At 40.4% G+C, this 23,588-nt stretch overlaps 1 protein-coding gene across 4 annotated transcripts in view; it reads left to right on the top strand.

Moving 5' to 3' along the window:
- The window catches only part of LOC131428211 (protein mothers against dpp), an 87,654-nt gene extending 64,532 nt beyond the window's left edge, over positions 1-23,122 (top strand). For all 4 annotated transcript variants that reach the window (XM_058591960.1, XM_058591961.1, XM_058591959.1 and 1 more), the window contains 2 exons: positions 11,060-11,343; positions 11,417-23,122. In XM_058591960.1, the coding sequence (XP_058447943.1) occupies positions 11,074-11,343; positions 11,417-12,562 (1,416 nt within the window). In that variant the 5' untranslated portion in view covers positions 11,060-11,073 and the 3' untranslated portion in view covers positions 12,563-23,122. The remainder of the gene's footprint in view (positions 1-11,059; positions 11,344-11,416) is intronic.
- The last annotated feature ends 466 nt before the right edge of the window (positions 23,123-23,588 follow it).

Raw genomic sequence — 23,588 nt, 5'->3', positions numbered from 1 at the left:
CGTCCTATGCATTGAACCACCAACCCGGCTGCCCAGTAACGTTCGATGGGTAAAGCTGAGGGCAATTTGGTGGATTGATATTTTTCTCGAACGAAATGTTTACCCTTTTCCGCAAGCCAATTGAGAGTGGTTTTGGTATAGTGAGCCGACGCTAAATCCGGCCAAAACAGTGGAGGTGTACTATGCCTCTTATATAAAGGAAGCAATCTCTTGTGTAGACACTCAGATCGATAGATTTCTGCATTTATAGTTCCGGTTGTGTAAAACATGGTTGACTTCAAACCACAGGAACATATTCCTTGCCATACCAGTACCTTTCTACCGAATTTCTCCACTTAAATCGACCTGTCCGCATCGCTCACATCCCCCCCCCCCCCAACGACGACAGTAAAGTATTGTGTACCTGGAAGGGTTTTTGAGTCCTCCTTTACACAAGTCTCATGGTCCATCAGAACACATACATCCGGACACTGCAAAAGACGCGAATACAATTTCCGGGCCCTTGTTGCTGCTCGCTTCTGCTGCCGAGATTTTCTGCTTCTTGTAGGTCTTCATTTGATTTCGCTTCTTGATACGCTGGATCATTCCAACACTCGTTTCTACTTTTTTGGCCAAATCACGTATTGACATTGATTTGTTCTTCATGATTAGAGATACCACTTTAAGGTCCAGTTTGGGGTTGGAAGAACCGGGTTTTCTACCACTTCCTGGTGGTTCATCCAAAGAATAGTGTTCCCCAAACTTATTAATGATAGTTTTAACACTGGTGTTCGCTTCTATAATCCCACTGTTTCGTGTATCCCGAGATACAACTCATACATCGAATTAATTCACCCGTATCTTACCGTTATACGAGCGATGATCAAACAATTGATCAAGTGCGCCTTCTTGAAGGGTTATTATCACCATCGATGATAGGCAGAGATCAGTGCATGACTACCTACGATCGAAGGGACATCGCGTCCTAATTTACTGTGTTCTGGTTTAAGTTCAAATGTTTTAATATAAGTTGAAAGTTTAATATAAATTTACAATAAATAAGTTTACGGTCTGCATGAAATAAATGTGTGTTAATACAAGCATGTTGTATTAAATTGCGAACTGTGAGTACAGCATCGCTCGCGTGCAGCGGCAGCTGGGTGTCATCGCTGCGATCGAGCAAACAATAGGTACGGCGCGAAGCATTTGTTGGTTGCCTGCCGGACAATTTGTCCATATCTCTCCTCGGCTATCGACATGGTCCTTCGAACCGGATGGATGGAAATTGTCGTCAATCATTCCCCCGTAGCTTGTAACGTTGCTACTCTGTCAGATATACATCGTGCAATGGAAAAATTTTGGATCATTGAAGATGACGCATCGCCAGCATACTCAATACAGGAAACGCTTTGCGAAAATCACTTTCGAGACACTGTTTCCCGCGACATCGATGGTCGATATTGCGTTCGTCTTCCACTGAAATGCGAAGAACTGAGCAAATTGGGAGATAATAAACAAACAGCATTTCATCGATTTCGTCTCATCGAGCGTCGATTAGGTCGCGATGCTAGGCTTGCTAGTCAATATCGCGAATTTATGGAGGAGTACATACGGCTCGGGCATATGAAGCGCATTAGTCCAGTACAAGCAGAAACAAAACCATCATTCTTCTTACCACACCATCCTGTAATTCGAGAAGCAAGCAGTACGACCAAGCTTCGGGTCGTGTTTGATGCATCATGCAAGAGTGAAACAGGACTATCACTTAACGACGTCATGCTAGTAGGACCAATTATTCAAGAAGATTTGCGTTCCATTATCATGCGATCTCGTATACATCCGATAATGCTGGTTGCAGATGTTGCAAAAATGTTTCGGCAAGTTCGACTGCATGAGGAAGATACGCCGTTACAAAGAATTTTCTGGCGTTCGTCACCGGCTGAATCAATCGAAATTTATGAGTTGAAAACGGTAACCTACGGAACCGCTGCTGCTCCGTACCTAGCAACACGAGTCCTTCAACAGCTGGCGAAGGATGAACAACTGAAGTATCCTATCGCAGCCAAAGCCACGTGTGAGGATTTTTATGTGGACGACTTTCTCTCAGGTGGAAAAAACGTCGAAGAGGCCATTGAACTGCGTACTCAAATGGAAGCAATGTTTGGTTCAGCTGGATTACAGCTTCGAAAGTGGGCCAGTAATTCTTTGGGCGCACTAGAAGGTATACCAGAAGATAATCGAGCCCTGAAACAGACTGTCGAGTTTAGCCAGGATCAGACCATTAAATCACTTGGATTACATTGGGAACCACAAGCAGATTGTCTGAAATATTATTTTGAAACGCCTTGCTTTGATTCTTCTACAGCTATTACCAAACGTACTACACTCTCCTGCATAGCGAAATTGTTCGACCCACTAGGTTTAGTGAGTCCGGTAATAGTAATTGCAAAAATCTTCATGCAGGCACTGTGGAGCTTGAAGAACGAAAACAGTAAATCGATCGATTGGGATCAAGAACTTCCAGAAAATATGAAAAATAAGTGGATCTCATATTGCTCTCAGTTACCCCTATTACTAGAACTACGCATCGAAAGGCTGATTGTACTTCCCAATACAACTATCTTCGAACTTCATATTTTTTCAGACGCTTCCGAGCTCGCATATGGCTCTTGTGCCTACATTCGTTCGATGAATGCAGCCGGAGAGATAAAAATAGCACTTCTAACATCGCGATCTCGAGTAGCACCTATTAAACAGCAGTCCATCCCACGTCTTGAGCTCTGTGGGGCTCTGCTATCTGCAGAATTGTACGAGAAGATTTCGAAGTCGTTGCGTACTACAGTGAGAACATATTTCTGGGTAGACTCAACAACAGTCCTAAGTTGGTTGAAATCTCCTCCATCGACGTGGTCAACGTTTGTCGCTAACCGAGTGTCGAAGATTCAGCATGCCACACAGAACTGCGAATGGAATCACGTAGCAGGAGCGGAAAATCCAGCGGATATCGTTTCCAGAGGGCTTCCGGCAGATGATATCTTGAAGTGTGAACTTTGGTGGCAAGGATCGCCGTGGCTTAAGAAGCATAAGGAATTTTGGCCTGTTCAAATCTTTGAAAGAGTAGACAGTTCAGATACTATGAACGAGGCGCGAAGATCCATGTTGGCAGCAACTTCTCTGTCAGTTTCATTCATTGAAGAGTATACCTCTCGATTTTCGGATTATCAGCGTCTTCTTCGTACAACAGCTTATTGTCAGCGTTTCGCTAAAAACCTTCGATCGGAAAAGAAGGAACGAATGTTTTCAACCCTCACGACATCGGAAATCAGAGACGCAGAGCTAACACTCGTTCGGCTGGTTCAACGGGATAGTTTCCCTGCAGAATGGAAGTCATTGCAGGAAACACAGACAGTAGCTTCAAATTCTCGTCTCCGTTGGTTTCATCCGATAATAGGAACAGATAACGTTATTCGTATCGGTGGGCGGCTGGATCGCGCCACCGTTTCGTTCGATTCCAAACATCAGATCCTGCTGCCAGGATCTCACCAATTCTCCAAGCTATTAATTTGTTGCTACCATCAACGTTTGCTGCACGCAGCTGTGCAGCTCTTGACAAACACCATTAGGCTTCGATTCTGGATTCTAGGAGGTCGTAGTGTAGTGCGTCGTATTATACACGCATGTGTAACCTGTTTTCGAGCCAAGCCGAAGTTAGTCGAGCAATTTATGTCCGAGCTTCCGTCTTCAAGAGTAACCGCATCAAGACCGTTCTCCACAGTTGGAATTGATTTTTGGGGACCTATACATCTCAAACCTAGACACCGACGTGATGCACCACCGAAGGCATATGTTGCAGTGTTTGTCTGCTTCTCCACGAAAGCCGCTCATTTAGAGCTAGTCGTTGACCTTACTACAGTCAAGTTTCTGCAAGCCTTTCGTCGCTTCGTTTCAAGAAGAGGGTTATGTTCTGATGTTTGGACTGATAACGGAAGGAATTTCGTCGGTGCAGCCAACGACATCCGACGGTTGATTCGTGCGAAGGAATTTAAACATAGTATGGCCCGAGAATGTTCTGACTGCGGAATACGTTGGCATTTCAACCCTCCAAGAGGCTCTCACTTTGGCGGCCTCTGGGAGGCAGCCATAAACTCGGCTCAAAAACATTTTGTCCGAGTGCTGGGTGACAGGAAACTCGACTTTGACGATATGGAGACACTTTTAACGCAGATTGAATGTTGCCTTAATTCACGTCCTCTTACAAAACTTTACGAAGATCCATCAGATCTGCAGGCTCTAACACCTGGGCATTTTTTAATCGGAACTGCGCTCAATTCTGTTCCTGACAACAACTACGACTCAATTCCGTTTAATAGGCTACATCAATGGCAGCAAATTCAAAAAATTCTGCAAGACATCTGGAAGCGATGGCACGTTGAGTATCTTGCAACACTCCAACCACGCACAAAATGGTACAAACCACCTGTGAAACTACAAACCGATCAACTTGTCATTATTCTAGAAGAGAACCTTCCACCGATGCGTTGGCCAATGGCGCGTGTCCGTGAACTGCATCCTGGTAAAGACGGCGTTGTTCGCGTTGTGACACTCCAGACTGCAAATGGCATCATCACACGTCCCGCTGCAAAGATTTGCATTCTCCCGATCGAGACAACTGAATCAACATCATCAATGAAGACATCATGCTAACGTTCAAGCTAATTCATCATAGTCAACTACGACGGTTTCTGCGAGGCAGATCAACACTTCGATGTTTCCGAGGAACGGATCAACATAGCGTCAACCTACAACCACACGTCTTTCAACGGAAATCGACTAAATGTTCAAGGCCCTCCAAATATAGAGTCCACGCGGGATGAGCTACAGGAAGGCCATAGTCCACGATAAATTTACCATAACGAAGATGGATCCATACAACGTCAATAATCGGTTCAGAAATTGTTATTTCTGCGGGGGCAATATGTTCGCTTCTATAATCCCACTGTTTCGTGTATCCCGAGATACAACTCATACATCGAATTAATTCACCCGTATCTTACCGTTATACGAGCGATGATCAAACAATTGATCAAGTGCGCCTTCTTGAAGGGTTATTATCACCATCGATGATAGGCAGAGATCAGTGCATGACTACCTACGATCGAAGGGACATCGCGTCCTAATTTACTGTGTTCTAGTTTAAGTTCAAATGTTTTAATATAAGTTGAAAGTTTAATATAAATTTACAATAAATAAGTTTACGGTCTGCATGAAATAAATGTGTGTTAATACAAGCATGTTGTATTAAATTGCGAACTGTGAGTACAGCATCGCTCGCGTGCAGCGGCAGCTGGGTGTCATCGCTGCGATCGAGCAAACAATAGGTACGGCGCGAAGCATTTGTTGGTTGCCTGCCGGACAATTTGTCCATATCTCTCCTCGGCTATCGACATGTGGTCCTTCGAGCCGGATATGAACCAGCGACCTATGAGGCGCTCAAACTAATACAAACAATTCCCATATGCAATGAACAATACCCAGTTGCGTGGAAAATGCTTGAGGAGCACTTTTCCAATCCTCGTCGTCTGAAGCGTACTTACGTGCAGTCTTTATTTGACTTTCCCTGCATGAAACGAGAAGCATCATTGGAGTTGCATTCCTTAATTGAAAAATTTGAGGCGAACGTAAAAATTCTGAAGCAGCTGGGCGAACGTACGGAACATTGGGATGTGTTGCTCATTCATTTTCTGAGCACTCGTTTGGATACAATTACAAGGCGAGATTGGGAGGAATATGCCGAGATGAATCAAACGACGAAATTCAGTCAGTTGATAGAATTTCTTCAACGTCGAGTCAATGTTCTGCAAACGGTGGTTCACAAATCTGGAGACACGCTGTCACAAATAGTCACAAAAAAACTAACTTCACAACGCACTGGTTACCATGGAACTATACAAGGAAACATGCGTAATTGTCCAGTTTGTAGTGGATCGCATTCCATCTATCAATGTGAGACGTTTTCGCAGTATACAGCACATGAAAAGGAGCAGTTCGTTCGTCGCAACCAATTATGCAGAAACTGTTTACGCCGTGGACATATGGCGAGGGCTTGTTCCTCTGAAGGTAGCTGCCGCAAATGCCGCGGACGTCATCATACCCAATTATGCCCATCCCAAGGAATGGAAGGCAGTAGCCAAACAGCAACTATCACACCACAGCTCAACCAGTCGGATGCATCAAAACTTCCAAACCATCCTATTGGAGTTTCATCAACACCAGCTACTCATACAGGTGTGGTTAGCTGCAATGCAAGTAGTAATTTAAGAAACAGGATTCTGTTAGCAACAGCTATAATCATCCTTGTTGACGACAAGGGAAGCGAGTATCCAGTTAGAGCACTACTAGATTCGGGAAGTGAATGCTGCTTTGCTAGCGAAAGCATTTGTCAGCGAATGAGCGTTCGTCGAAGTAGGGTTGATCTCCCTATTGCAGGTATAGGACAATCATCTACATCAGTACAGTTTAAATTTAGATCGACGATAAAGTCCCGAATTTCAACATATTGCGATGTGATAGATTTGTTCGTGCTTCCCAAGGTGACAGTCGATCTACCGTCTCTAGCTATTGATGCCTCTAAATGGGTCATTCCGTCTGGAATTCAACTGGCGGATCCTTCCTTTTATGAACCAGGGACAGTTGACGTTGTGTTAGGTGCAGAAGTATTCTTCGATCTCTTCACTGTGGCAGGTCGAATTCCATTGGGTGAGACTTTGCCATGCCTTATAAATTCAGTCTTTGGCTGGGTCGTCACCGGAAGGATGGAAATTGTCGTCAATCATTCCCCCGTAGCTTGTAACCGTACACCAGCCAGAACCGTGGGGAGCCTAAGGACCACTATGGGGTCTATATTACATATTATCCAATCATTCACCAACCAAGATTTGGAAACAAAAGATCAGTGGCGTCTCGTGACAAAATTGACTAGTTGTGCACTGCTTATGTGGTATGATATCAGATGTAACAGTTCGATGTTAGTGAAAACTAAAGATTTTGGAATGGAGATTCGCTTGTGTTTTTCAATACAATGGAATATCAATATACAAGAAGAATTCGGTCCGATGTAGGTTGAGCAAATCTGTCAATAATTTCATCTTTTTTCAGTTTTTAACGATATCAAACTAACGAGTGTATCGAAAATAAGCTATCCACAAATTTTTCTTTCAAATTATGATAAAAAACGATATTTTATTCAAACTGAAAAATGATCCGTTATTGTACGAGGTTAAACTTGAGCATAATGAAAACCGGAAGAAATTTAAGTGATTCCTTCATGATTTTTCGAACTTTTGATCGAACGCTCTTCATCATGTTCCGGACAAGTGTTGCATCGCATTTTTTTGACGCTTGAACCAATTTTTTTTTAATTCCAGCATGTTCCCAGCTGCCTTACCAGTCTTCTTGAAGACCCTTTTCACGATTGCCCAAAGCAAAGTCTTGGCATTACATTCCTTTTGTGGAATTTGGCCTTTCTGTTTCAACAGATTTCGCAGCCGATTCTTAGTGTACAGAATCATTGCATGGCTAGTACTATGGATCCTACTAACACTAAGAATCCTTCCAGGTCGGGGCTCGAACATACGACAACTGGCTTGTATGACCAGCGTCCTATGCATTGAACCACCAACCCGGCTGCCCAGTAACGTTCGATGGGTAAAGCTGAGGGCAATTTGGTGGATTGATATTTTTCTCGAACGAAATGTTTACCCTTTTCCGCAAGCCAATTGAGAGTGGTTTTGGTATAGTGAGCCGACGCTAAATCCGGCCAAAACAGTGGAGGTGTACTATGCCTCTTATATAAAGGAAGCAATCTCTTGTGTAGACACTCAGATCGATAGATTTCTGCATTTATAGTTCCGGTTGTGTAAAACATGGTTGACTTCAAACCACAGGAACATATTCCTTGCCATACCAGTACCTTTCTACCGAATTTCTCCACTTAAATCGACCTGTCGCATCGCTCACATCCCCCCCCCCCCCCAACGACGACAGTAAAGTATTGTGTACCTGGAAGGGTTTTTGAGTCCTCCTTTACACAAGTCTCATGGTCCATCAGAACACATACATCCGGACACTGCAAAAGACGCGAATACAATTTCCGGGCCCTTGTTGCTGCTCGCTTCTGCTGCCGAGATTTTCTGCTTCTTGTAGGTCTTCATTTGATTTCGCTTCTTGATACGCTGGATCATTCCAACACTCGTTTCTACTTTTTTGGCCAAATCACGTATTGACATTGATTTGTTCTTCATGATTAGAGATACCACTTTAAGGTCCAGTTTGGGGTTGGAAGAACCGGGTTTTCTACCACTTCCTGGTGGTTCATCCAAAGAATAGTGTTCCCCAAACTTATTAATGATAGTTTTAACACTGGCATGATGAATTCCAAACCGCTTCGCCAATTTTCGCATAGTAATACCCTTCTCACATAGCCATGTATCCAGAACCTTAATTTTCACTTCCTTTTCAATACGCGACATTTTGAAAACGCAAAATTTCAACCGCAAAAACAAGTTAACAAACGAAAGCTGACAGCAAAACGCACAGCATGCTGTAATCTGAGCATAAAAAACCATCACAAATACATGCGTACAATACAAATGTATGTGGATAGCTTATTTTCGATACACTCCTTAGATAGAGATTATGAGAGGAGGAAGAAAATGAAATTATAGAGCCATAGTACTCAAGGAAGAGCAAGGATGTGAAGATAAAGTGCGGAAAAGTGAGACGTGACAAGGGTCATTTAAGTAAGCAGAAGGCTTCTCGCATCTAAACTTTTACCTTCTACCAGAGGAGTCGAACTAAGGCATATAAGCGATACGAATTATCCGAGTCTCTGATATATCAGAAAGTAAAGGCAAATGTCGTTTGGCATTTACTATCCGAACCGGTTCGTTATATAGCCAGGTTTACGCTAAGATGCCTACTTCTTCGACTCCGAGAAGGTAAAAGTTTAGATGCGAGTAGCCTTCTGCTTACTTAAATGACCCTTGTCACGTCTCACTTTTCCGCACTTTATCTTCACATCCTTGCTCTTCATTGAGTACTATTTTTCAATACATATTTTTCAATCATAATCTCTAGTTAGTTTGATATCGTTAAAAACCGAAAAAATAAAAATTATTGACTGACCAGAAGTCATAAATAAAAAAAGTAATAACTTCATCATTATAACCGCTTCGGCATTGCAATTGAGACAGCTATTTGTTTTCAACTGCCATAAGCATTAGCCACTGAAGCCTCTCCTAGAGTTGTCCTTACAAGTGCTTACATAGCTCAACGTGGCAGAGAGAACAACAAATCTCAGAGCTGAATTGAATAATTCCTTCTCTTCTTGAATCTGTGCAGTAACTCATGTGCATGGAAAAGACAGCGACAAGAGATACTTGAAATTTTAGGTTGGATGTATATGAGATGTGTGTAAATACACGCAATTTCGGAGCACAAGGCAAAGTAATGGCTACGGCCATGCGATATGAAAAGATCATTTGGCTGCCATAGACCATCCAACCTGCTTTTATCGAATAAATAAAGAATCGAAAATAATTGAATGCGCCTGTGATGCAGTTAATTTCATCAATTTGAACGTTTGTGCAGTGCACAAGGTGCACATGAGGACGATTCGCCACTGCAAAAGGGGCTTTCAAAAAGACCTACATAACCTCCATCTGTTGATGATAAGCAGACTATTGCTCTGTTTCGTTCGAAACATCAGGAAAGTTAAAATAGTGATACCAAACCAGAGTAATTTCTTACGTCTACTTAGCGGTTCGAGTGGTGTACTGATATATTGCCCTAGTAGTTCAAGGATAATATTGCCCTAGTAGTTCAAGGTAGCTATGCGTCGAGTTGAGGAAGACAGAACAGAGTGCAAACCCATTGCATGGCTGGTGCTACGATTCTACTGACACTGCGAATCCTTCCAGGTCGGGGCTCGAACATACGAAAACTGGTTTGTCAAAAACTTTCAGCTAATGAAACTAAGTTCTTAGGAATAGAACAGAAGATTAAATGCCTGTCAAATGTATGAAAGCTTTAAAATTTGTCATTTTATATTCATAAATCTTGGATAACGAACACATTGAGATCAACAAACAGCTAGAACTTTACGCGATCTTTCTATGGTTACAAACGGTAGCGACAAACTGTCTGGCATGGTTCCAGTGCCTTTTTTTCTGCCCAGATACTAAATTACTTAAATACAGGTGTACCTGATGAGTTTTCCCACAGCCGTACTTATAAGGCTGTGGAACCTTATAATCAAATATACACCTGTCGATCGCTCGAACTGTTTGAAATTCAAGGCCTCACAGTTGTCTTGTCGGTCTTGTCGGTGGCGCGGGAGCGCAGGATCGCGAGCCAATATGATATGCAAAAATATTCATAAATTAGATTCGAAAGAGTAATTTGTCAGCGGGTTGATCGAGCCGTGTTTGCAAAATCACTCGGTGGTCAAAGGCGATAGCGGTTGCGGTTAGCCAAACGTCGGGTCGACGTCGATTATGTCCAGTCTGGCGATGGAAAGAGTTAATCATTTCAAATTGAATTAAGTACTTATCTCAAACACACACCTGCTGATAAATGTGTTGCAGCTGATTCGGCATTTTGCTATGTAATTGCGGAAGCTTATCAGCGCCCAGACAGGCTTCTGTTCGCTAATTGGTGTGCTCTACGCCCTTCCTTGCAGGGCACTGAGGCTGACCACATCGGGTATCGATCATGCATTGAATAACGCTAAATTTGACATGTACGCGAAAGTAGATCGAACGTAGCACTTTGATAAGATATATTTGCACGTTGCCACGTTTCTATGAGAAGTTCAGTACATCAGTACTTATATTGTTCAGAGTGAACGGAAACAATATGACTGATATATGTCTAATTGTTACTGACAACCGAAAATCACTATTACTGATTTGTAGTTCACAACCAATGTAGGAAATTTAACACGATATCTGAAATAATTTCAATGATTTTAACCAAAACATACGATGATTAATTTTGATTGTTCAATTCTTCTCTCTCTCAGATTTCTTCTTCAACATGGACACTGACGATGTGGAGTCTTCGAGCAGCAGTACAATGTCCAGTCTGAACAGTTTGTTCTCGTTTACCAGTCCGGCGGTTAAGAAACTGTTGGGTTGGAAGCAGGGCGATGAGGAGGAAAAATGGGCCGAAAAAGCCGTCGACAGTTTAGTCAAGAAGCTCAAGAAACGGAAAGGAGCCATAGAGGAATTGGAACGTGCCCTGTCGTGCCCCGGTCAACCGTCCAAGTGCGTCACGATTCCGAGATCGTTGGATGGACGATTACAGGTCAGTCGAAAGTTTCATTAAAATTTAAGAAAAAAAAAACACAAACAATAACTTTTTCTAATGTAATTCACAGGTTTCCCACCGTAAAGGACTTCCACATGTCATCTACTGCCGGGTGTGGCGCTGGCCCGATCTGCAAAGCCATCATGAACTGAAACCGATCGAGACGTGTCAGTATCCGTTCAGTGCTAAGCAGAAAGAGGTTTGCATAAATCCATACCACTATAAGCGTGTCGAAAGTCCGGTTCTACCGCCGGTACTGGTCCCGCGTCACTCCGAATTCGCACCCGGTCACTCGTTGCTGCCATTCCATCAGATGAACGAACCGAACATGCCGCACAACGTGAGCTACACTAATGCGGGCTTCAACAATACGCACATTGGTGGGGGCGGACCGAACTCTCCGATTTCCTCCCACATGGGACCGAACAGTCCGATCTCGTCGGTGTCTAGCCCGGGACCGATTAACTCAAATCCTCAGAGCCCGTACGGATCGCTACCGGAAACTCCGCCGCCAGCCTATAGCCCTCCGGAGGATGGTAACAATGTGACCGGTACGGACAACAATCAGATGGACACAAACCAGATGCACGGCGAAGTGGCCCCGGTTAGCTATCAGGAACCACCATACTGGGCCAGTATAGCGTACTACGAGCTCAACTGCCGTGTCGGCGAGGTTTTCCACTGCAATGCGACCTCCATCATCGTGGACGGTTTCACCAATCCGTCCAACAACTCGGATCGCTTCTGCCTTGGGCAGCTGAGCAACGTGAATCGAAACAGTACAATCGAGAACACGCGTCGTCATATCGGTAAGGGAGTGCATCTCTACTACGTCGGAGGGGAAGTGTATGCCGAGTGTCTGTCGGATTCGGCCATTTTTGTGCAAAGCCGCAACTGCAACCACCACCATGGATTCCACCCGAGCACGGTATGCAAAATTCCACCCGGTTGTTCGCTGAAAATCTTCAACAACCAGGAATTCGCTCAGCTTCTTTCGCACTCGGTAAACCACGGCTTCGAAGCCGTATACGAGCTGACCAAGATGTGCACGATACGAATGAGCTTCGTGAAGGGCTGGGGTGCTGAATATCATCGGCAGGACGTCACTTCGACACCCTGCTGGATTGAGATCCATCTGCACGGACCGCTGCAGTGGCTCGATAAGGTTCTCATTCAGATGGGATCGCCACACAACGCGATCAGTTCGGTATCGTAAGCAGGACGCGAAAGGATTCGTTTCCGGAAATCACCGTACGTGTGTGTGTGTGAATGATTAGAATAAAGAAATGGGTTCTTTCAGCGAGTGTGGAATGCGCGGATTCGGTCATCAACATCGTGTCCAGAATGATAGCAAGCTAATACTTGTCGGCATGATTGATTGTGTTACGTAGAAAAGTTTCAGTTTTAACATTTTAGCACGTAATGTAAAGCAAGAAAAATAGTAGATTTATTTTAAAGTGATTGATTTCATACAACAGAATATTTAGAACACAGCTGTGGCGATTCGCTTACAGTAAACAACAAGGACGGCGTCCTCTTTATATAGATAAAATCTACTGTTAGTTCAAAGTGCTGTAGCCTGTGTAGCATGCAATTGGATATCTTCCGGAACTTTATTAAGTATTTTATTAGTGCAATTTCCCTACAGTCAACACCTTTGCCATCACTTTTCTGTTGTCTTCGATTAGAAACGTTTTTCGATGTAATCAAAATTTGTTTATATACTCTCAGAAATAAGTTTCTTTTTAAAAAAGAACGTGTTTTATGCGTCATTTGTTTTTTCCAAATTCTGAACGTAGTTTAAAAGTGCCCTTCTGTTTATGTTGTTTTTTTTTTCTATATATATATTGAAAACTTTATAGGTGATAAAGCGAATCACCGATCGCTATTGAAAATGATTGGATATGTGATTACTATGTGTCTTATTATGAGGTGTTTATTGAAATGGTTTAGTAGAGCATAGAGCGGGAAGGTATTTGTTTGCCAGTCAGTAAAATGAGAAACAAATAAGTCACTCCTAAAATTGAAACTGTTTTAATTCTTCCACTTTTTTTGTGAGTTAACGGGAACCGCAATTCATAATCTAGTAGATTCGCATTAACATTTCGACAATTAGCTTGTTTTCTTCTGGAGTTAAGATTAACACAAAACGTACCAAATGCCGGTCATTTAGACCGGTTAGAATGTAATTTTGTATTGAAAAAAAATTGTATTAAAAAGAATATGTTGGTACGATTGGCGTTGATAGGAAGTTTGTATCAGTTTGTAATTCAAAGAAATGATCAAATTGGGAGAATATTGTTACACAGGGTGGCAAGTGACCGGGAAAACCGGGAACAAATCGGGAATTTTGTTTTACCGGGAAAAAGTGGGGAATTTGAATGCAAATCCGGGAAAAAATTTACTAGTCCTAATCTTAGTAACGATTTTCAGCATCATGATTTTCCTGATACAACAAATGAAAAGTTGAAGGCAATTTTGTGTTTGAACTAGAAGTTCAGTACAAGTTTCGTCCCACACAGTGTATCTTATTGTCCCACACAGGTTCAATGGTGCACAATACATTGAAAATGGGGCCAACACCTCATGTCTCAACGGTTTTTTATGAGTTTGACAGCAATTTTAAATCAATAAGAGCTCTCTTAGTTGTCATCAATAACAGCACAATGAATGCTCATACTGAAAAATAAGGATAATTTGGATGCTTCTGCTGGATTTCTGTTAAATTTCTACAAATATTTGAAATGGTTCCAAGTGCAAATGACAGTTTCTCTTTGTTTATTTTCTCTTTCAATTATTACGGCGTATTCCTGTATTTTGTAACATTTTTTTAACAGCAGATCGAACGTTGATAGTTTCAGTCGTTATTCTCTGCAAAGTGTAAGATAGAAGGATTGCCGATCGGACCGTAATAATCGAAAGAAAGAGGAACTGTCATTTGCACTTAGGACCTTTTTTAGTGTTTGTCTTCAAATTTCAGAATAAGTATGCATAATGGTAAAAGTAGTATCGGGTACCATGTTTAATAATTTTTTAGGAGCCGTGTTTTTAGTTGCCAGCTAATGATACCCCTAATTTCACCAAAATTTGTCTCAGTAATGTCAAATTGTGAGAATACTTTTTCCACCATTTGCAAGGAGTATTTGATTTCCTTCTTTGACAGCTGGAATTAGTTTTTCACAGTTTGTAAGAGCCTGTTCGGTGAATTTATGTTTAATTTTTTTCGAAGAATATCAGCTATGATGAGGATCAGTGCTGTAAAACTTCATTCAATTCAATTGAAACTGAATGTGGAACACATTGACGATCTCTCTAATGCAGTAAACTTCACTCTCTGACACACACAATGTTTGCTGACGGCCCGAACGGGCAGCATTCAATTCATCACTCGTTTCTTTTCAATCGAGGCTCAGTTTAACCACCTTCAGTTGATCTCTTGAAATGACAAAATATCTCTTTCAATAGTGTGAGAGCGGCCTTCAAATGAGGTTCATGTAAACATTCGAATTGGTTCAAGATAATAGATGAAAGACAAATCAGATAGCTGAAATATCAATCACAGAATACACATAAATTAATTGTTTCCTCCTTTAGTTTTCATTTTTAATACTTTACTCCATTTATAATTCTATTCGTTCGAATTTGCTTACTACCAAGAGCGAAGGCATTGAAACAGGTAGACTACTTGGCACTCGAAACTGAGCAAGCAAAACTTCAAATGACTAGGTACAATTAATCAACTGACGATGAATTCCGGGAGCTTCACTTGAAAATGGCAGCAAAAGTCAAATGAATTAGTAGGGATATGCTGACTGTCAGCGGTCATAAATTTCATTTTCATCTTATATTATTCGATTGAAAATGAAATTTTACCGCACTGATGAGGATATTGATGTCGACGAAGGAGCAATCGAAGATTGTCGATGATAGCAAAATCAAATTTACATCGTCTCAGTCACTAGAGGCATAGATTGTTGTTTTTATAAAGTGACAAGCGTACATTTTAAGAATTCTAGAAGGATTTTGTTCTCTCGCCAAAACCCAACTCTGAAGGGATACCGTATATGTTGTTAGCAGTGGCACAACTGGTCGAATAGGCTCTGTGAGAACAGAACATTCAGGAGAGGCTTCAGTGGCTTATGCTTATGACAGTTGAAAACAAATTGCTGTCTCAGTTACAACATCGAAACGATCATACTATATAAGCAGTGCACAACCCGTAAATTTTGTCACGAGACGCCACTGGTTGTTAGAAGGAATCGGGTTTTGCGGGAAGAGTGTTGTTCTTTAGTTCATTCATTTTTAATTTTCTCCTCGAAGATTGAGTGAACTGGAGTTCTTTATTGAAGAATGATAGCTCTCTATTCTTCTCAATGGAAATGAAAGTAATCGAGTTTTTTGAGTATGTATACAAATAAGTTGCGTCTTTCGGAACGTTTGCTGGTTTCAAGAACGATTGTTGAGCACATGCAAAAGTACTCACAATTATTGAATCTGTTTACTACAAAATATAATTTGTTGCTCTCATATTATTTTCTAAGAAACATACAAAGTTTCAGACTGATAACTTCCATCACCATTGGCCAGATTTGTTTCTTGTTTTAATCCTATTGTTACATCGAAGTTACTGACGAAATAAAAGACAAAATAAAAATGGAATACATTGGGCTGGATGGTACTGTTAGTTCAGAAGATGAACGTTGGGACAAACTGTGGATGAGATTTTTAATCGTATTTCCAAGGAGATACCCGAAAAATACTAATTTCTCAACTCTCGATGTTTTTTTTTGCCATGGGATTTCAACTTAAAGCTTGAATGAGAGAAATATTTTAAAAAATCTGATCATTGGGTCTGTTGAAATAAACCGAGAATTTTTAGTTTCGCGCACCCAGAAAAAACCGGGAAATTGAAATCGATAATTCACTTGCCAGCCTGGTTACAGTTTTTGTGCTAAACGTAAAAATTGACACTATTTACTTTACGTTTCGGCTCACGAGCATGCCGAAATTCTATTTGACCTTTTCAACTGAAACTAAGCGAACTGTAAAGAGTTCACGGGGCGCTGCACTAGCATACTTCTTTACCCAAGGAGTTATCTATGCCTGTTTATGGCCGAATTTTTACGATCTTTTCTGCTTTATCTTTTGTTTTCTCTATACTCGGAATCCCTTTGGTTTGACAGTTTCCTTACCATGAAGAAGTAGTTTAACTAGATGTTTAGACTCAGATGGAAATTGAACTGGAGAAAATTGTCCAATAGAATAACGAAGATGCGCTTTGCAAAAAATGTCCGGTACTTACGAATTGATACCACCGCTGCAGAAGATGCGCTAGTAAAAACAATCGGTACTTATCCGTTAGCCGAGTGCCTTAAAATAAAAAAAAACTCAGAAAATCCAAGAAGACTAGGCGGTAGGGATGTCCGATACCGAGTCGATACTTTAAGGTTTCGATACTTTGTTTCAAGAATCGGGTAGTTTTGGTATCGATATCACCTCAGAGCAATTCTCTTATGGCGTTTTCGTTTTTAATTTGCACTACACCGGTGCAGTGCTACACTGAGGTATTAATAAACGAACAAAAATGACGAAAACATAAATAGTAACCATTGACTACAATTAACGGTTCAATTGCACAGAGCTACACCAAACTTTTGATGAGTGCTACACCAGTGGCATCGGTGCAGAAAAAGTGTAGCACTGGTGTAGTGTAATTGGTAAAAACGAACGGTTTCAGTGCAGCTTTCGCTACACCAGTGTAGTGCAATTTAAAAACGAAAACGACATTAGTATCGATACTTTTGGTCTTGATACTTAAAGTAACACAGTCTACAATTTTATTTTATTTTGAAATGATTGCTGCGCAAGTATCAATTGATACTGACAGGTATCGATACTTTATTGTCTTTTGATACCTTATATAGATTTCGGTATCCCGATACCCTAGGTATCGATACTTTGCCTTCCGAGTACCAATGTTGCTCGAATATCAAAAATCCAACGAACGCCAATGATCATCGTTCGTTTTCCTTCGCCGTTGTTCGATAATCGCTCTGATATTCGGACTTGTCCGTATATTCGGGTGCGACCGAAACCGATGCTGCTTTGTTGCTCGTATGAAAATCTATTCCTTGCAGTTGTTATTCGCATTGAACATACCCCCGAATGACTTAACGCGAATATGGAACGAATATTCATGCAGCGATCATCGTCAAAACCTAATTCGTGATGATCGTTCGGGCTGTCTGAAACAAGCAAATTGAGACGTTTCCCCCTGCATTAGTACCGTAGTCTTATGTGTGTGTGTGATGAACTATATCCCAGCACTCCCCCATTGCTGCTACCTCACGAGATATGATGAATTTATTAGATGAAGAATGCTTCGCGAAGAATGGAATCCAACGATCATCGCAGTGACGCTATTCGAACCAATTCGTAGAGTAAAGTAAATGAACGAATGTATAAAACGAATATGCACGATGTATACAAGCAGCGAAGAATGTATTAGTACATTCGGGTTCTCTTCGACTATTGCTTATTCATTTTCACCCTTCTCTCTTCCGTGCAGTAGTTCAACGTGTTTCGAGACGGGCATATTCGAAGACAGGATATTCGCACCGAGGATGGGTGAATGAATTAGTTAAACAAAGAATATGTGTAACATTGATCTCTAGTGTATTCCTTGTAGTTGGATTTTAGCGAGACAGAATAAAATCCTTCTACAATTCTCAAAATGTACGCTTTTCACGTTGGAAAAACAATAACAATCTAAGTCTCTAGTGACTGATACCGTTTTCGTTTTTGAGCCTACACGTGGGCGACTCTGACTCCGAGTAAAACTAACACGTGGTACGCGCCCCTAAAAAGCAACTAAAAAAAAGAAATAAATAAACAAACTCGCATGGATGTCGTGGTGCGCCAGAGAAAATTTTCAAAGCGAAACTACGCGATTGGAGTCCGATCTAGAGCGACCCCAGGTGGCTAAAACGATCATATCAAAAGTTCTTCTGGGCCAGCTCTCGGGCTGATCTGATCAATAAACGAAAACGGTATGAGATGATCTAAATTTGATTCTCCTATCATCGACGATATTCGACTGCTTCTTCGTCGACATCAATATCCTCATCAATTTAATAGAAATTCAGCAAAAGCATCCAAATGATCCTTATTTTTCATTATGAACATTCATTGTGCTGTTGTAGATGACAACTAAGAAATCTGTCGTTGATTTAAAATTGCTGTCAAACTCATACAAAAACTTCAAACTCGTGGTGAAGAACTACACTTGTTACACGACCATACTTGAAGACTCGGATTTAGTGTTCGACCCCCTCAAGTAGAAGGTAAAATAGAATTCATTTCTTTCTTCTGACCATGCTTATATGAGTCTGCCTAGGCTAGTTTTTTCTGCTCTATATTTATAACTGATTCAATCTAGAATACCTATCCGTCTTTTCATTTCATATCTTTCACCTCTCACCAGTTAATGCTTGTCGAAAAGAACCAATCAAAATCGATATAGAAGTTTTAAGAAGGACTGATTTTCCAGATAACCTTAAAGAAATGATTTAATGGTAGTCTTGCAAAAAATTGAATTGTTCGAAAAATAATTATTTCAATTTTAATTGTAAGGATTTACATTAATTTTTTCACTATTAGGTTTTGAAATGCTTGTTGATATTTCTGGCTACCTAGAAAACACCAACAATAATCAAATTTGATGATTAGAGAGCATTATTGGAAAAAGCTAGAAGTCTGAATAAAATGGCCACAGAGGGTAGAATAAAACTCGTGTATCTTTACTTGGCGAAGAATAGACGAAATCGATTGAAGTGTGTATCAGAATTTTTTTTAATTTAGATTGTACAGTGGCGTCTCGCGGCGTCTGCACGATCCTACTGATGCTTAGAATCCTTTCAGCTCGCTGTACCATCTATTAGTAACCATAAATACCTGCGATGTTAACTGAAATTTGATTCAGAGGAATCTGAGAGAAAATTTGTTCAAAGTATTAACCAGAATCTTTCAGAAGAAGATCAATACCATCTAGAAAAATAAAATTTTTGTTTCAAGACAAATCTTTTTTCGGCTTCGAAATTAAGATCATTAAGATAGATAGATAGATTTGTCCCGGGTTGGCGGTTCAATGCATAGGGCGCTGGTCTTACAAACCAGTTGTCGAATGTTCGAGCCCCGACCTGGAATGATTCGTAGTGTCAGTAGAACCATAGCACTAGCCATGCAATGGTTCTGTACACTCTGAATCGGCTGCGAAGTCTGTTGAAACAGAAGGTCAAATTCCACTACAGGAATTTAATACCAAGGCTTTTTAAGATAGATTACAAATAATAATGGTCCTAGGCCAGAGATGTCCATCTCCTCTGTGTGACAAAGTGCGAGCAAAATTTCTCCCCTCGTACTGACAACTTCAACGAGAGCTCTTCTCTTTCACATATATACACCACTGTTGTATGAAGCGTGCACGCATCATGAGTGCGTTTGTTTATTTCCTTTTACCTCCTCCACTGAATCGCACCAAAGTGCTAGAGCATTAGCTAATAAATTCTCTGAGGTGGATGCACATACTTTCACAGAGGTGTACACACCGGTGCGCACTCTGGTGTATGGTTTGCGCGGGGCACGCAAAATAAAACAATTTATCGTTAAATTTTCGGATTTCATTGCAAATTTTTCATAGCAAGGCCAGATCTACTATCTATTAATTGAAGTTCATTAAAGTGTTCGCTCATCATCGCGCGCCAGTGATCACTTGGATGTATTTAGGCGAGAGCACGTGAGAGCGATTCGTGCGAAGAGAATGTTATTTTCTCACACCAGCTTCTTTCAACACAAGCACGCACTCAAAGTCTGTCTGTCTGGACACTGAGAAGAAGTGCGCTTTCCTCTTTGTGTGGAGCGCAGCAAATGTATCCGCAGTGTATAATTGAAACCTACGCCCTGGTGTATCACTCTAGTGAAATGCCATCTCTGGTCCTAGGTTATGATGATTTTTTCCAGACTAAAAACTATTAATCATTGACTAGCGTGTGACACCACTTATCCATGATCGGTTTGCCTCAAGTTTTGCTAAGGGACTTTTCGAAGCACTATTGTGTACATGTTCGCAGCCCTATTTATCGAGTTGCTTCTGATAAGTGGTTTCCCCATAACAAGACGATTTTTAGTACAGTGGAACTATATGAAATTTATTTCTCACAAAAGCGTTTTTTTAGTTAATGGTTGATATTTGAGTGTACTATAACTGATGACGTTTATTATTAATCTGTCCTTTTCACTGCGAACAATGTATATCAACGGTTTTGCACATCTCCGTATTTATTTAAGCAATGCTCCATGGTAATGCTTCATTCTATTACCACAGTAACTTGTCGAAACTGTGCTCTCTCTGTCGAAACCTAATATCCTTTGCATATAGAATATTCGAATAACAACTTCGTATGGTTATCCCGTACTTTCAAACGACTCACTTTTGCTAGATTACAGCCATTTCAATAATCACCAATAATAATATAATACTACTATTAAAACTGTTTCGGTATATTACCAATCGCTTTAGAACAAAAGAAGAGCAAAATGTTTACGTATTTGTCTACATCATAAAACAATAAACACGAATAAAGAACAGTGTCCTTAACAGCACCGGTTAAATTTTTATAAAAACTCTGCACCGCATATAATGCCCCTTCCCCCCCTGAAAGTTGCCACGCGCCATTGAGAGGCTCACTAGAACGAGGTTGCCTTGCCTTAGCTTGTTTCCAACAGCTATTTACACAAATGACATTTGTATTATAGGAAATAGAAGAGAACAGCAAACGCATACAATTTACTGTTTCATAATGTAATAATGCTCGATCTCACCTCAGACAATTACGATTACAGGCACAGGAAACTTTTATACTCAGTGAACGGTGTGATTCCTAATTGCTCTACCACTCAGCAGTGTCCTAGGGCGGAAATCGACCTGTGCCGCCATGAATGCCTTTCGAAGTGTAACGAGCTCTACTAAGAAATGATCGTCAGCAGTTTTTATTAACCATTTTTAAATGAACTCGTGCCTGTAAAAAACGAAAACCAGTGTTGCCATAACTGACAGTGAAAAACAATTTTTTTTTTGCAGAAACATGCCTTATATGCCTTACATTATTTTATTGTCGAGTTTTAAATGTCGGGAATATGCAGTGCCTGGTCAAAATTTACAAAGCTTTCTAGAATTCACAACAAAGCTTGTTTTCTAACCTTTATTTACAACTTTTAGAACAGATTGAATGCTGCTGTCATGGCGAAATAATTTCAAATCTTTACCTATAATAAAAAAAAGCAAGTGTGTGTGAATGTTTGATGTAAGCGAAAATAGTCGGAAAGAAATGAAAAAAAACTCTATTTTGCTCAGTTAGTAATTAAAAATTCGAAACCAGAACAAGTGTTGACGCCTCAATGCGGGCCACAGTTCCAAGATAAACTATTTTAAAAACTGTAAAACTTTAACATTGCCGAGAGATTCGATGAAAACAGAAAAAACAGCACTAAAATATCATGAGATCTAGAAGAAGACAACACAGACATATATATTGTATATATTACCACTGGGTAAAGCAATCGAAATCATCATCACTTTTGCAGATGGCAAAAAGTCTAGAAAGTGCTTATCATTCGAACAAGTAAGTGGAAAAACTTGAAACCCATAAACAGCTGATTATAGAGAACTAAACAGAACAGAAAAAAAAGAACAGCCGTAATGTTACAATCCAAAATTCTCAGATAATAGATGTAAAATAATTACCTAAAATCTTAAAATGTGTTTCGATAGTGCAGACAGCATGCGAAATCCAGGAACCCTACATAATAATAGAATTAATGGAAGAGACATTTTACTTAAGAATACATAAATCAATGACAGAATGTTCTTGTGAAAAATAAAGCATAGAAGCAAATCACGCGATTAAGCAAAATTACTTGAAAGTATAAATAAAAGCGTAACGCAAATTTTTAGTTAGAGAGATGTGAGTTGCATTCTAGATAATACTGAATGGATAATCGTGGATAAACAGAATAAAAATCTAGCGGAAGAGAAGTAATAGAAAAAAACCATTTCAAGTGTATAGGGTAGTAGTTCGCGACTAATAGAAGAACGAGCACGGAAAAGTGAATGAAACATATTTAACGAAACAAAAACTATCTCTACACGTGCAACAGTGAACGACTAAGAAAACTAAATAATACATATTTTCGTGGCATATTATTTTCTAAATATAAAACAAAGCAAAGTAAGCGAACCAGATTACAGTGACTACACATGCATACACGAGAATATGATTCTAATCATGTAGATTAGAACAGTCGATGAGAAGTGAGGAACACAAAACAGCAAAAGATGAGGATATTACTTAATACTAAATGACACAAACACACAAATCCATCATGATCTCATGTCATTCTAATATTGCTTGACTACCCTTTTTGTTGTCGCAGTCCAGTTGGCTCTAACGGCTGAGCAAACGTGAAAGATTGTTCGCAAAATTTCTTCCGCACGTTCAACGTGAGAGAAGATATTTTCAATGAATTGGAAAAGAAAAGCAACTGGATCATCTCCATCTGACTAGAAACGAAAATCGCTAGGAGTTGAAGCAGAAAGGTAGATGAAATTGAGTTAGAAAAAAAGCAGTAACAGCAAAAATCGTGGAACACAATATCATTTAAAAGTAATTGAAACTGTAAATCGTAAGCAAAATGAATAAATGAAATAAATAAAATCGTAGGTTATGGATAATTTTTAAATCCGATGTTTTTCCGGTGGATCGGGGCATGCAACTACACGTGTCTCCAAGGTACGAATCACTCTAAACTTTGTTTGCAATCGAACAAGATTGAGCGGGTTTCTAAAATAAGCAAGTTTAGGAGACGTTGCGCGGGATTGACAAAGTTTAGAAGTTAGCGAGATTAGAAAAATTGAAGGTGAGATTATTTCGGTTTAGATGAGTTCATTTCCGCTAAAATTTTAGAAACTCTCTAACACCCCGATTCTGCAATCCGACGGATTTGTGATACGAACGAATCTACACTTTCGTTCGAGTTCGAATTTTGCATTCTTTATTCCGTTCGACTTGTATGATACGATCGACTCTCGTTCGGTAACACTTGAAATTTCGAACACTAACCATCAAAGCTGTCAACACTACTTACACGTTCTATATTATTTATATTATTCATTTCTTAGTATTAAA

Source organism: Malaya genurostris, chromosome 2, assembly GCF_030247185.1.
Source record: "Malaya genurostris strain Urasoe2022 chromosome 2, Malgen_1.1, whole genome shotgun sequence".
Taxonomy (NCBI): Eukaryota; Metazoa; Arthropoda; class Insecta; order Diptera; family Culicidae; genus Malaya; species Malaya genurostris.
The sequence above is the reverse complement of the archived record's forward strand: the minus strand, read 5'-3'. Positions and strand labels throughout refer to the sequence as shown.